Source organism: Thermothelomyces thermophilus, chromosome 4, assembly GCF_000226095.1.
Source record: "Thermothelomyces thermophilus ATCC 42464 chromosome 4, complete sequence".
Lineage (NCBI taxonomy): Eukaryota > Fungi > Ascomycota > Sordariomycetes > Sordariales > Chaetomiaceae > Thermothelomyces > Thermothelomyces thermophilus.
Window position 1 is genome coordinate 1,051,041 of NC_016475.1, and position 15,877 is coordinate 1,066,917.

The following is a 15,877-nucleotide window of genomic DNA, read 5'->3' on the forward strand; positions in this document are numbered from 1 at the left end:
TGATTGCACGTCGGCAGCGCGAAACTAAAGTACCTGACGCTCCCGGGTCTATCATCCCATACCCAACTACCTTATTGGCGAACCAAAAAGCTCACTCTCGTCTCCTTGGGAGATGGCCAACATTTGTCGGTTGTCAGGCTATTCTCGCAACCACATGACTCCTCGCTTGCAACATACCTAGGTACGGTATGTAACCCGAGGGAACGACACCAACTTAACCTTCTCCATCATCCTGCGGGTGAAGCCGATTTGCCTCCTCTCACTTGAAATGGGGGCTTGTTCCGAAAATAGGCCAGCTCCAAAGACTTCTACTGCAAAGACACATACGACCAGAATTGCTCCCTCCACAGAATTGATTGCTCGCCCAATAGTGTCACAGGTGGTTGGTTATTTGAGACAAAACACGGGTTACACCCACCCTCTTTGATCATCGCCAATCAGAGCTGGCTTGGCGTTCGGTACAGGTGACGTCCCTTCCCAAGGCCTGAGCTCTTTCCGAAAACAGCAACTAGCTCGTGTAGACCACAATGTTTGTAATTACCATGCGAAAAGTTGGGATTAGATCGATCGATTAGGATTCTTTGCGAAAGCCTCTTCTGCGTGCCTGCCTTGGGTAAGGTAAGGTACCTATTGTACCGTGCGTGCATGAGCGTCCAGGCGTGCAGATGCGATAATACCGTTCTTCTCTTGGACCCAGGATGGATCATGGCGGTCTGCGTCCCACTCGACCTGCACACCATCAGCGATGCCGGAATGTTGTATTCAGGTATCAGCCGGACAGACTCCGTTGGCCGGAGACCACCCAACCACAGACACTCGAACCACTAAAATGGGGCGGGGGCCGCTGCCAGGAATGCAAGCTAAAACGGCTGTTGCAGCCTAATTTTGACTGAGAGATAAGGCAACTGACTGGGTTAGGGCTCATTCCACGGTTGCCTTACGCGTAGCTCCTTCTTGATAGGCCGACTTATAGGGCGTGCAGATGACCTCGATGCAGGAGGACGGGATCTTGGCGAGTCGGATCAGTCATAGTCACGTCCTGCATACCGATCTTACTAGGTAGTTATCGACCCTGAACGCAATAACCATGGGCTCTCATAAAGCCATCCCCCTCTGGAAGTGGTCTCTCTCCTGCCGGCTTTGTGTCCTTGCAAACTAGAGACCCCTTACCATGGTCTTACAGCTCGAAACACCCAACCCGACGGCGACAACATCATCAGAAACAGCATCATGGAGGTGACGGCCCCGGCAGCTCGCGTGCTCGAGGTCCGCACCCGAATCATCACGCAAACAATCACGCGCCCCTCCACGACCATCACCGCCCTCGTCGCCCTCGGCGACGCACCATCAGACCTTCTACTTCTAACCCCAACCGACGCCTCTGCTACACCGCCAGCGCTCGCAGCCGCAGCACCGACGACAGACCTCGCCGTCCCTTCCTCCTCCTCCTCCTCTTCCACCACTCTCTCCTCGAAGCAACTCGGCGCCCTGTTGGGCTCCATCCTCGGCTTCGCCTTCGTCATCCTCCTCACGTGCTGCTTCTTGTCCCTCCGCCGGCGGCAGCAGCTGCGCCAGAGGAGGCGCGACGCCCGGGAGTACGACCGCCACCACCGCCGCTACTACTATTACTACTACGGCGACGATGACAACGACGGCGGAGGCGGCCGGGTTCGGGTGGCTAGCAGCACGTGGACGACGGTGCCGGCGTCGGTGTGGTTCCCGCCTACGCCGAGGTACACGACGTATTCGCAGACGAGCAAGGAGCAGATTGGCGGTGTGAGGAGGTACCCATGACCATTTGTTGTTTGCTGTGCTGTGGTGGGCGGGAGAGAGCGAGGATTGAGAAGGTTCGGGTAGGGGAAGGGGTTGGGGAGTCTGCCTTGAGTGGCGATTCATTTGACGGCTGTTGTCCTTCGCGTATCGCGGCGGGCTGCCCAGGATGGGGCGAATAATCATAGCAACGAGTCCCGCAAGTCCGGGTCATATTAGTGGGGTTGGGGGCTGAATGGACACGGGTTGAGGACACAGGCCAGGCCTCCTCATGGTTAGGTAGCTACTATTGATCATTTACCCATGGCTTCAGAGCCACAGGTAAAATACCAAAATCAGATCTACCGGAACCGAGGCGATGGAATACGGTGGTTATAGTAAAATCGAGATAGTTCAATAGTTCGATGTCTCTGTCTCTCGTAGGTTCCTGTAAGTGGGACACAGATTCAAGGCTTGGTGCACCGGGTGCAACAAATGGATTGCCGCAGCACGGACGACATCGGCCTCGTTGGTGTGGGCCATGGATTTCTCCTTCTCGTTGATGTATTGTTCGTCGAGCCTTGGCGTCAACTGTTGTCCCGCCTGCAGTGCCTGGTTTATATCCACGAGGACTTGGTCTCCAATATCCGTCCACTCCGACGCCTTCAGCTCGATGGCAACAGCCGGGACAGGGTACTTGCCGGTCGTGGCTCCGAGCTCAGAGGCTTTGTGGTTGCCGGCCGGGTTATCATAGTGAGGGAGTGGGATGTTGTTCCCCTTGCGCAGGGCCTGTTCAATGGTGTGTGGGGCCATGGCGATGAGCGGCTCTTAGTGGTATAACTTCTTTGGACATTTTCCCTTTCCCTTACTGACCTTAGCCACCTCCCTCCCGCAATGCCGCTGTGGTCCGACTTTCACTTCTGGAGTCCGCCCGAGGATCCGGAGCGGCCGCCGTTTCCATACGCGTCCGTCTTCACTGTTACCATCACCGAGCACGTTCCCCCTCGACCGTTCGGCCTGCCGTCGGTGTACCCTTTCATTGAGCCGCCCTACGACACGTCTGATGAGCACCTCAAAACCTTGACGCAGACCGAGCTCGTCGTCAGTTGTCCACCTCTGGAAGCCGATGATGACACGGATAGCGTCGTTCCCGAGAAGCCGGCAGAGGCAACCCTCAAAGTGGAGCGGCCCATCGCGGTGGAAGACGGGCGGGGTCCGCAGCTGGTCGCCTGCACTGTCACGCCGCAAAACGGACAGGGCAAACCGTTCCAGGCCGTGGCCAAGATATTCGATCCACTCTACTACTCGTTCGAAAACGAGAATGCTCCGCATCGGCCCGTCGCCACCACGCTCGCGGCCGATTCCGACTACAGCATCGAAGCTGCCGCCTATGCCCACCTCCAAAAGACGGGCCACACGGGAGGATTCGCGCCCGAGTACTACGGTTCCTGGACCTTCACGCTACCTATCCGCCACCGTGGGATCCAACACGAGCGCCATGTCCGTCTGTTGCTCATCGAGTATATCGACGGCGTTTGCATGCGCGACCTCTGCTACCGAGAGTCGGCGGCTCTGGGCTTCACCGAGGAACACCGTCTTGACGTCTTGGCGCGCATTCTCGACGGTGATGCGAGACTGGAGCATTCCGGGATAAACCAGCGCGACTTGCTGCCCCGCAACATCATGCTGAAGCTCGAGCCAGAGGCGGAGGACCCGCTGGGGAAGGGCCGGCCACGGGTCGTCCAACGGGCCGTGCTCATTGACTACAACATTTCTGTGGTGTACCACCTGGCCCCGGAGGCGTGGAAATACCGCAAATCCACCGAGCTTCCGTTGAATCCGATCGATCTGTTTTGGAGCACGTCGCTCGACGATTTTGGCTACTGGGTCCCCCAAAGCTGGCAGGGCAACCGGAGGGCCCAGCAGGAATGGCTTATCGAGCGTTTCGGCGGGCAAAATGCGCTTGCGTACGCGCCGGTATCGAGGGAGTTAGAGCTCGATGATGCCTGAAAGTGCTTAGTGAACTGGGACCAGTAATTAAATTATAGTAACTGAGCATTAAGGCACTAAGGTAGTTAACCACTAGTCCCTTGAATGAATGCACGCCTCTCTTCTCATTAGCACACGAGTTTCGCCAATTCCCACTACAAGTACCGACGAAAGTATAAGTCTCACGGTCCGTCGTGCTGCTGACTTGGCTGTTGAGTGGTAAGCACATACAGACAACAGAGACAGACCTACTTAGTTACTTCATCGACACGGCCAACTCATTGAGTCCATTTTGGGAAACTGGTCGGATTTTCACCAGCCTGTTCCCGGTTCCGTTGGGAATTCCAAGATTGCCTGACAAGGAGGCTAGACCGGGAGGTAGGGCCTCTATAGGGCTATTCTAGCCACTTCTCCTTTTCTTTATGGTATATTAGTATTCCAGATTAGGCGTTAAAGGCAAGATAGAGGTTTTTATCCGGCCTATTAGGTACGGTTTCCTTTGTATATAACTAGAGAGGCTCTAGTATTGCCAAACGCAGTGGGAGCTCCGGGAGCATTAAAAGCAGTCTACAGTAAGTAGCTATACAAAGGAGACAATGCCTTATTAAACTATCTACAAAGGAGACAAAACGACTAATATTTATAGACAAAGGGACTAGCCAAAGCGTTAGCAACAACACCTCATACGCTATAGCACGTATATAGCTAATACTCTTAGAAGCTCTATAGCTGTTATAGGCCCGGGCTGCACCCGGGCTGGATAATGCCCGGGCTTTACCCGGGCACGGAATGGACCCACCCTACCCCACTCACCCACGCCCCACGGGTCCGCGGAGCGTTCGTTGCTCGTTCGTAACTCGTCCGGTAGACACGCGGCCAAGGCCCGGTTAGGGCCCGACCTAGAGCCTAACCAGGCCCTACCTAGGTCATAATGTACACACTTAAAAGGCGCCCCTCTATATAACTCTTGTATTCTTTCTCTTTTTCCTCCCTAAGGTAATTAAATAAAATATTATACACTTATCTATAGTTACTATAAGGCTAGTATATTATATTTTAACTACCTTCCTTATTAGTAGTAACTCCCTAAGGGAGTTATTAATAACGTAGTTATAACGGATCTGATGGTATATAGGCCCTTAGGCTTAGCGGAATTATAGGAGCTTATCTGCTCCCTTTAAGTAGTAGTAGAATAGTAGAACGTGACGATCGATACTCTCTAAGCATCCTAAACCTAACCTGTCCTAACCCCTAAGTCAGCTAGGGTGCCCCTTAAAGCTTAGCAGCCGTAGCGGAAGCGTCTCCTGACCGGATAACCTTTCGATAGTAAAAAGGAACTCTTTATAGTATAGAAGAGTACGATAGAATACGTCCTTATAGCTAATAGAGATTTTATCGGCTCTAATTACGACTAATAGGTCTTTATCTAGGGAAACCTTACATACTAGGTATAGACTTAGGTTATAGCCTACTATAAATCTATAGGCCTAAAAGTTAGGTATAACCTAACCGAGTTCTTTTAATATTTTAAAAGCATCTTCTCCGATCTTTATAAGAAGATAGTAGCCTTATTAGAACTAGAATTCCTTTAATAGAGAGATGATAAACTATTTACTACCTTTATTATTCGGTTTGAGGCTAAACTATCAAAGGTAGGCAGTCTCCTTTAGAGCGACAAGCTATACCTAATCAAATTATAATAATACCTCTCTTTAAAACTTAAATATATAGCGGTCGGACAAGGAATTCCCTAGGATAATTATATAATAGCGGTCGAGAAATACCGTAAGATTGCTATAGATCTTAAGGCTCTTCGGCTTAGTAACAAGTATTAGCAGACACAGGGGCGGCAGGTAGCACCCAAACTATAAAGAGAGAAGGACGCGGAAGGAGATATATTAATAACCGGAATCAACTTGTCATATACTAACCTATAGAGGAAGGGACCTAATAAGGATAGGGTAAGAAAATATAGGGGTAACGCCCTATAGGCAAAATAGGTTAGTCTGGAAGTATATATAGCCTGATAAGTAGCCGGAACGTATATCCGGTATAGGTAGAAGGGTTACTTTATTACTAAGTGTCACTTCGCCCCTGCTTTAAAGCTAGTATAGTAAAACTAGCTAAGAACTAATATTAATGCCTTAGAGGCTAAGGATTAGAAGGAAGACAACGACCTATCTAATAAAGGAGATGACAAGTAGGGAAAAGAGTAGCCCCTAAGTAAAGTCTCGTAAGGGGGCTAGAAGACTATAACTACCTGGAAGACAAGTTTATAGAGATTTACAAAAGAATAGATAGACCTCCTTTTCTTATTCTAATCTTCTTTAACTTTGCTAGCTTTATAAACGCTTAAGTAGATAGTAGATATTCTAGCTATAGCGTTATTAGCAAAAGAATATACTAGAAGCTTAGAATTAAGTAGATTAGTTTACCTACTATACGTACCTTTAGGACTATAACTAGGCTATAATAGGACTAGAAGATTACTTAAATAGCCTATATTATAATGGATATTAATAGCTAGGAAAGTTAGGCCACGTTTTATATAGTCCTAGGACTTATATATAATATTATACTAGGTCTCCTATAAATAGAATACTAGGAGGTTAAACTAGATATATATATAGGCGTTCTTAAAATTAAGATATAACTAGGATTACTTATCTATAAGATCTCTTTATAGTCAAGACAGATAGGAATCTCCTAAATTATAGGCATAATCTTTATAGGTATAGTTTAGAAGGTATAAAAGAAGAAGACTTCTAATACCTTCCTAGTTACTAGTATCTAGGAAATGATAACTATCCTAGAATCAAGACGCTAATTTGATAGAGAAAGTATAGGGAATAGGGGCACCCGATTAGGGCCTAGTACGGAGTCAGAGGTTACCTTACTAGACAAACTTTATAACTTTGCCAACCTCTTTAATAAGGAGAAAGCTAGCAGACTTCCCCTATATCACGGTATAGCTAATCATTATATTAAATTAAAGGAAGGCCTAGATAGAAAGATCCCTAAACTCCCTTAGGGGCCTCTCTATAATATGCTATAGGATCATTTATTAGAAGTCTAAAAGTAAGTCATTGACTTACTAGATAAAGGATAGATCCGAGCTAGCTCCTCTTTGGCCGCTACCCCTATCCTCTTGGTAAAGAAAGCAGATAGAGGTTAGAGGTTCTATATCGACTATCGAGCGTTAAACAAGATTACAAAGCAAGATCGATACCCCCTCCTACTTATTAAGGAAATGCTTTACTCCCTAGCTAGAGCTAAGTAGTTTATAAAGTTAGATATCTAGGTAGCCTTCTACTATATCTAGATCATAGAGGGCTATAAACATTTGATAGCATTCTAGACCTAGTTTAGTCTCTTCGAATAGCTTATCTATCCCTTTAGACTTATAGGTATACCTATAACCTTCTAATAATATATTAATAACGCTTTTGGCCTAATGCTTAGAGACTTTATAATAATATACCTTGATAATATCTTAATTTATACTTTAAGTAGTGGGAAAGATTATATAAGGAGAGTAAGGGACGTGCTCTAAAGGTCATAGAAAGCAAGACTTATATTAGATCTTAAGAAGTACGCGTTTACTATAAAAGAAGTCAAGTACCTTAGCTATATTATAGAGGTAGGGGCCTAGGTCTACCTAGACCCTAAAAAGCTAGCCGCTATCTATAAGTAGGAGGTACTATAGAAGGTTTAGGGAGTACGAAGCTTCCTAAGGTTTGCTAATTTCTACTAAGACTTCATCCCTAACTTTTCTAGGCTAATAGAACCCTTAATACGGTTAACCTATAAGAATACCCTGTTCTGGTAGGGGACTAAGGAATAAAAGGCCTTTGACGCCCTTAAGATAGCCTTTATATTAAAACCTATCCTTACGTAATAGGACCCTAAATAGAAGACGGTACTCGAGGCAGATTGCTCTAGGATAGCGCTAGGAGGGTACCTATCCTAGCAAGGAGAAGACGGGGTCCTATATCCTATAGCCTACTACTCTATGAAACTAACCCTAGCTAAATAGAACTATACAATCTATAATAAGGAGTTACTTACGATTATCTCGTGCCTAAAGGCCTAGTCGGCCGAGCTTTATAGTGTCATAGCTCCCTTTTAGATCTTAACTAACTATAAAAACCTTAAATACTTTTCCTAGCCTCATTTAATTAATAAGCGGCAAGCTCGATAGGCTAAGATACTCTCCCTCTTTAACTTTGAACTCTGTTACCGACCTAGGTTATAAGCATCCCGCCCTAACGCCCTATCTCGTCGCGAACAAGACTTTCCCAAAGACGTATAGCGTATAGTATAACTTCTCCCTACTATCCAGATAGATATAACAGATTCCTTAATATTATCTAAAGCATCCTACCTACCGAAGGGGAGTATTAATTTCATAGACGAATAGCTAGTAGCCTTATAAGATAAGGGAGTTGTCAAGGATAAACATTATATATACCGGCTCTAGGCTATCTAGGATAGGGCCCGAAAATTTCTAAAGGAAGTAAATATAGCGTAGACCTAGATTATAGACTACTCCTTTAACGCGTAAGGTACTCTCTAGTTCCAGGGTAGACTTTAGCTCCCTATATAGGAACTACTTACTACTGCTATCCTTTAATATATCTATAACTCCCCTATATTAGGTTACCTAGAGAGGAATGGGCTATTTAAAATGCTCTAACGGGACTACCATTAGGATTTTATATCCCCAGACGTAAAGAGGTTTACAAGGAACTATTATATATATTAAAAGGCTAAGGTTTTACATTAACTATAACAGAGACTCCTTTAGCCCCTACCTATTACCGACTACTTCTAGAAATAGATTTCTATCGATTTTATGGTTAATCTTCCCGCACGAGACAAGAATTTACCCTAGTACCTTATGGTAATCACCAACCGGCTATCAAAGTACGTCTAGCTCGAAGCTATATCCTCGATAGGAGCCGAGGCGTACGTGCTCCGGTTCCAGGATATATAGTGGCAGTTTTACGGATTTCTGATACAAATTATTACTAATCGCGGTTTAGACTAGCTTAGCCAGTTTTAGACTACTTTCTATAAGACTATCGGGATCGAGTAGCTACTATTAATAGCCTATTATCTATAGATAGATAGAGGTATAAAATGTATAAATTAGGAGGTATAGACTATCTTATAGACTATAGTTTCCTTTACTTAATACGACTAGCCCGAACATTTACCTATATACTAACTCGTAATTAATAACCGTAACTCGATAGTAACTAGGACAAGCGTAAGCTACCTCCTCTACAGTTATAATATAAGCCTAATATAGTTCGCCGACCTGCTAGACGCTCCTACCTCGACCCTACAAGGAAGAGCTACCAATTTCTTACGCTACCTAAGAGAAGGTATAGAATAGACCTAGGCCGCTATCGTATATATATAATAGCGCTAGCAAGAAAACGCTAATCATTCTTAACGCCTAGCTAAGAGATTCAAAGTAAGGGATAAAGTATAGCTATCCTTATATAATATTAAGACTAACCGCCCTAACTATAAACTTAACTAGGTTAATGCTAAATATAAAGTGATTATAGTACCGATGCTACTAATAGTGACTCTAGATATTCCTTATAGCCTCTACCCTACCTTCTATATTAACCTTGTTAAGCGTGCTATATCCAACCTACTACCTTTATGATATATATTGGATTTCTAACTAGACCTAGTATTAGAACTCTCCTAGAAGGGACTACTATAGGAAGAATATAAAATAAAAGCGATCTTTATAGCTAGAAACATAAAGGGAAAAAGAAACTAATATAATATACTAGTAAAATAGAAGGGATATAATATCTTAACTTAAGAACCATTAGAAAATGTAGAAAATACCAAGACACTTAATATATTTAAATAGGAATAGAGAGATATATATTATAATGATAGACCAGTTATAAATAGGAGGTAAGGAAAGGTATAAAAGTAAACAATTTAGAATTTACATATAGGCAGGCAAACCTAGGGCAAATAAGCGGCAAACCTAGGGCAAACAAGCAGCAGATATATTATAGATACGTCACAAACGTGTTATAGACGCGTTACAAAGATAATCTAATTATAAAAACAAAACAAACACACTAACTAGAGCGTAATACACTTACTCCACAACCTTCTCCTCCTTATCCTCCTTCTCTAAAACGATAGTCGCGGCGTCGAAGGTAAGGTCTTTACGGTCGCAGACTAGGCGTGCCGCGCGCTCGACGGGCAAGGAAGAGCGGCAGGTGCGGGAACGGCCGAAGTCGATTGGCACAGGTACGGGGCGCGTAGAGGCGCTCGAGCGGGCGCGGGAGGCAGGCAACAGGGTGCCTAGGATATAGGCAACGAGGGTAGCATTAGTGTCGACTAAAGTCGATATGTTCTTGTTTGTATACTATATCTGGCGTAGTATGCTATCGTTCTACGTTATAGCGCGGTATATAAGCTGCCTAGTAGCTTGTAGGGTGGGGATAGGGCCGGTAGCGGGCTAGACGATATTACTACGATAGGTAGGGGTATTAGGGGCGGCGGTAGTAGTGACTAGGGCGAAGTTATTACTAGAACGATAAGAACTTACGGCTAGGGCGGGGGCAAAGGCGGCTTATCTAGGTAAACGGTTAGACTAGGCGGCCTCGAAGAGCGTAGAGAACGAACGTACTAGCGCGGAGAACTTAGGCATTAGGACGGCGCGACGGGCGCCCTAGTTAGTAGTCTTATAGTAGGCAGGGGAGGTAAGGGTGGTACTAGCATTATAATAACCTATGATTTTCTTAATACCTATATATAGGTAGGGGTTGTTAGCCTAGAGCTATAGATCCTAAATATAGCTCCTATAGTTCTTATAGTATATTATATAGGAGGTGCCTTAACCCTAGATATACTTGACCTTATTGCCTTTTAGAAGTTAGTTAATATATAATAGGTATTATTATTACTTCTTAGGCTATAGTTCTAACTCCTTATTAGAGGAGTTACCTTTAATAGTATACCTACTAAAGGAGAGGTTAATATTCTTATACTATAAAATAAAGAGTTAGTCTATACCTTATATATATATATAATGGCTAAAATTAATATAGGTAAGGGAAAAACTTATATAGTAATCTTTATTTTTATTACTATTAAGGTAGTAATTACTACTATTATTACTAAGCAAACTAATAGCTATTAATATATTAAATAGATATTAATTAAAAAAAAAAACTTAAGGGTATAATAGGGGTATAGGTAGCAAGTATAGTTATAAGAGGCAAGGGCAGTTAGAAAGTATAAAGGAGGAGAGTTAGTTATAGGTAAGAAAAAATTAAGAGGAGGAAGGAAGAGGAAGGCATATTTATAGGTATAGAAGGAAGGCAATAAGGGAGTACGCTAGGCCTAGGCAGACTACTTATTACATACATAACTCACTACTACATACGTAGGTTACGTTATTCTAATAATAAAGGGAAGGAGGTATAGGTTTTATCTAAACTTAAATAGCTACCTGTTCGCGTATAACATGCCATTATACGCGCGGGTTATATTGTCATGGCGACAAAGAAAGGAAGGCACGGAACCCGCTCATAGGACCGACATGTAGGGCGCGACGCGGGGCAGGTCGGCCCGATAACTACGAAAAAAAAGAGGGGGGGTATGTTATAGGCCTAGGCTACACCCGGGCTAGACAATGCCCGGGCTTTACCCGGGTACGGAATAGACCTACCCTGCCCTACTTACCTACGCCCTACGGGTCTGCGGAGCGTTCGTTACTCGTTTGTAACTTGTCTGGTGGATACGCGGCTAAGGCCCGGTTAGGGCCTGACCTAGAGCCTAACCGGGCCCTACCTAGGTTATAACGTATATACTTAAAAGGCGCCCCTTTGTATAACTCTTGTATTCTTTCTCTTTTTCCTCCCTAAGGTAGTTAAATAGAATATTATACGCTTATCTGTAGTTGCTATAAGGCTAGTATATTATAATAGCTTCTAATATACCCCCTAGTTAAAGGTAATAGTCGTTTAACTACGCTTTATAGTAATACTGTTCTTAGTATTATATCCTTTGTCGCTCTTACCTCGATAGCTCCTTTAGGGGCCTGCCTTTTGTATTTGGAAGTCTGAAAGAGTCGAGTATAGTAGAGCGATTCCTTTAAAGCTGTAAATCAAATATAGCTATTATAACTATAGTAGTGATAGTATTACTAGTTTTAATTATAGTAATAATAGGATAATGCCTTCTACGCTTAAATCAACGGATGACTTGTTAGGTACGCCTGTTATAACTAAGACCACTGCTAGTAGGTCGACTCTTATTCCTATAATGCCTCGAAAGCGTATACGTACTAAAGCTTCTATATTGTAAGTGTTCCTTCTAGTGCCTTGCCTATCGTGTTAGGATCGTCCGAGCTAACTAAGTATAGTAATATCGAAGCTAGTAAGCTTTATAAGGTGCCCTATAGAATATATATATAGTCGGCTCTAGTAGGACGTTCTTTTAGCAAATATTACGATTATTCTAGCGCTAGCTCCTGCTACTACCATTGTACCTATAGTTCCTATAAGTGTAAGGAAATGTATACTGATTACCTATACGTCTGACAGGTCTCGCGATACTTATACTAACTATAATAGTAGTCCTACTTCTTACATTAGGTTGGCAAAGGATTTGACAAAGGCTTTACTAGATAAAGCTAAGGCTTCTATAAGTCCCTAGATCTTAAACCTCTACCCCTAATATATGGGTAAATCGTTAATAGTTATACGTAGGATCTTAAGAAGTTATATATAGTTCTTCGAAGTAACCTAAAACGCGCTAACATAGACAATATAGAGGAGTACAAGCTTAATAAGGCTAAACTTACGTGTTTTACAAAGATCGCCTGCTCTATATATAATATATTCTACTATTATTATTATTATTATTATTAGTCCTACGCCGTTATGCTAGCAAGCATGCCAGAGCCTCTCTAGTTATATACAAAGGAAACCGTACCTAATAGGCTAGATAAAAACCTCTGTCCCTCCTCTAACGCCTAATCTAGAATACTAATACACTACAAAGGAAAGGAGAACTGGCTAGAGTGGCCCTAGAGAGGCCTTCCTTCCCGGTCTAGCCTTCTTACAAGGCGGTATTCCGGGAGCCTCCTTAGGTCTATTAGCCACTGTAGAACCCTCCTTGCCAAACGATGGTTACGGGCCCCTATACCCCGCAAAACGAGGTCTAGGTCCCTTTACGACCGTATTTCCTAGGATTCCTACGTTTGGCTACTTGGTAGGTTCGGGCACCATATGACTAGGTGCTCCACAGTTTCCCTCCCCTAGCCATAGGCATAGTATAGGGTACTGACCCCCGGGACTTGAACCCTAAAGAGGAAGTCACGGAGGCCAATAACCCTTATATAGGCCTGTACTAGTAAGGAGCTCTAGGCCTTTGTTAGGCCCTAGTGCCTTTGTAGGCCTTCCCCTGTAAAAACCAGGCGCGGAGGGTCCTTGTCTGACACGCGCTATATCCTCCTGCCGGCTTGGTCGGCCCTCTAACGGTTGCTCTAGCTGGCTAACACGGCCAGTTCCGTAGCCCGTGGCCTTCTTTGTAGGGTCTATAGGGGGGGTCGACCCCCTCTATAGCCCTCCTAAACCTACTGCTAGACCGTTAACCTTGCTACCTCTAGGGCTATAGGCTTCGGCTCCTGGCCCCTTGCCCTAGCCCTTCTCTTCCGGAACCTTAGGCTTAGCCTATTATAGGCTTGTTAGATAAGAGCCCTCGTAGGGACCTGGGGGGCCCCTAGGCCTGCCCCGGTCTATAGGAGTGGCTAGTCGAGTTTGGCTTCGAAGTCGGCTAGCCTCTTATTAAGGTAGAGGTCGAGGGGCGGCACCTAGGCTTCCGTTTTGAGGCACCGGATAAGGGTAGCCTTATAGGCCCTGGTAACTACTCGAAGGGCCCTATGTTAGGCCTTTAATAGTTCCCTAGCAGGGCCTTCCGGCTTGCCCCCTAGTTTAATAGGCTTATAGAAGTTCGAGGCCCTGTAAGCTAGGGCGCTATAGATATACTTGGTATAGACCTTACGGGCCTATAGGAGGCCGGGGCTCTAGGTCTTTGTAGTAAGCCTGGTTAGGGCAAACTCTTAGATTTCTAGCTTCTTAGCCACCTTTGCGTAGTAGGGGCCCTACTATAGCCTCTAGTCTAGCTAGACCCCGAGGAATCTAGCCGACTTCGACGGGGCTATAGTGGTAGTACCCCCTCCGGGCCGTAGGAGCTCTAGCAGTCGCGACTACTATTTCTAGCCCCTGTTGAAGTGAATGAGCTCGTACTTCTCTAGGGCAAAAGCTATACCCCGGGTCCTCGCCTACTAAAGGCAGGCCTTCTAGGCCCTCTATAGCTAACCGTTATAGGCCTCCTTGGCCCTCCTAAAGGCTAGGAGGTTAGTATCGTCGGCGAAGCCTATCAAACTAACCGTGGGGCTGGCCCGGCGGATGGCCTGGTAAAGGGAGGCTATATAGAGGATAAATAGTATAGGGGAGAGGGGTGACTCCTATAAGACCCTAGCCCTTATTGCTATATCCTCCGTTTCCTAGCCATCAAAGTAAAGGATAGCTACCCTATCCCATAGCTACTCTCTAACCTAGACTATTAACTACTTTGGGAAGCCCTGGCTCCGTAAGGTAGCTAGTAGCCGGGTATGGTTAACGGTATCGAAAGCCCCTAAGATGTCAAGCTATAGGAAGGAGGTAGCCGCCTTATACCTCTAAGCCTCCTAAACCTAAGCTGTAACAAGCCGGATGGCTAGTTCTATAGACCTATATTCCTGGTTACCTATCTGTTCGGCCGGTAGAAGCCTATAGGCCTTTACGACGGCCGTTACCTTCTAGGCGATTATAGCCTCTAGCACTTTACCTACTATTGGTAGGAGTGCTATAGGCCTATAGCTACCTAGGGTAAAGCAAGCCTATAGAGGTTTGCCAGGCTTATAGAGGACTACTATCTTAGCCCTTTTGAACCGGGCCGGGAAACAGCCGAGCCGTAGACTCTCTAGGGCTAGTTTAGCTAGTATCCGGTAGAGCGGTCGCCTATAGGCCTTTAATAGGCCTATAGGGAGGAGGTCCTCCCCTAGGGCTTTGTATAGGGCCGCCCTAACTAGTACTGCCTTGACTTCGCCTACTATGACCTCCTGGCTTATTTCGAACTTCGGCTCCTAGTGGTCGTTCAGATCCGGGTCGTCGATATCTGATAGGTCTGCTTCCAGGTTCGGAAAGAACTTATCGGCTAGTGCTCTAGCCTTCTGTTAGTAGGTTATAAGCCCTCCTTCGAAGGCTGGGAGCTTTAGAGGGTCGACCGGTAGGTAGCTTTATAGCCTTACCTACCTCTCTAGCCTCTATAGTAGGTCCGGCCGGTTGGTTACCTCCCGTAACGTAGCTCTCTAGCTCTTGGTCTTCGTGGCCGTAATGGTCTTGGCCTAGTCCCGCAGGGCCTGCCAAAGTGCCTCCTGCGTATAAGGGTTTAGGGTGCCCCTATAGGCCCTCTCTGCCTCCTTAGCCCTCTTCCGGGCCTCTCGAACCTCCTTTGTCTACCACCGAGCTTGCTTACCACCCGTACTAGCCTTCTTTACTAGGGCCGAGACTATAGCTATCTCTTCGAGGGCCTCTATAAGCCTGTCGAAGGCCTGTAGAAGCTCCTCCGGGCCCCGGAAGACAGGCCCGGCCCGGGCTGATGCCTATCTACCAAGCCAGAGTAGGAGGTAGGCCGCCTCGGCCTGTGCAACCTCCTCATCTAGGCTCTTCTAGTCCCACCCTTTACTAGCCGGCATGGGCCCGTTGGTCCCCTAGAGGGAGATATTTAGGGCCTATAGGTAGTGGTCGGATTTCCCACGTTCCGCGATATCCCTATAGGTCGCTTCTAGCCCGGCCGAGGCCTAGAATAGGTCTATCGTAGAAGGCCGGCCGCGCTAGTCCCCCTAGGGGGCCCTAGTAACCTAGCCGTAGGGCGTACGTAGGTCGAGGTCCCACTGGTCCGCGAGGCTAAGGAGGTCCCTAGCCCCCGGGCTAAGCCTGTCGAATAGGTCCTAGACCGGGTAGTAGAGGTTAAAGTTACCTATAAGAACTAGGGGGTAGGTTAGCCAAGGTAAGGCTAGTAGGTCCTATAAGAGGGC

The 15,877-nt window shown here is 45.9% G+C and overlaps 2 protein-coding genes across 2 annotated transcripts; both read left to right on the forward strand.

The window, feature by feature from the left end:
• The first annotated feature begins 1,029 nt into the window (after positions 1-1,029).
• MYCTH_2306097 (uncharacterized protein) lies at positions 1,030-2,224 on the forward strand. Its single transcript, XM_003663824.1, has one exon. The coding sequence runs from the start codon at positions 1,231-1,233 to the stop codon at positions 1,792-1,794; it is 564 nt and encodes a 187-aa protein (XP_003663872.1). The 5' UTR covers positions 1,030-1,230; the 3' UTR covers positions 1,795-2,224.
• Positions 2,225-2,587: 363 nt separating this feature from the next.
• MYCTH_2306098 (uncharacterized protein) lies at positions 2,588-3,867 on the forward strand. Its single transcript, XM_003663825.1, has one exon. The coding sequence runs from the start codon at positions 2,644-2,646 to the stop codon at positions 3,757-3,759; it is 1,116 nt and encodes a 371-aa protein (XP_003663873.1). The 5' UTR covers positions 2,588-2,643; the 3' UTR covers positions 3,760-3,867.
• Positions 3,868-15,877: the final 12,010 nt, after the last annotated feature.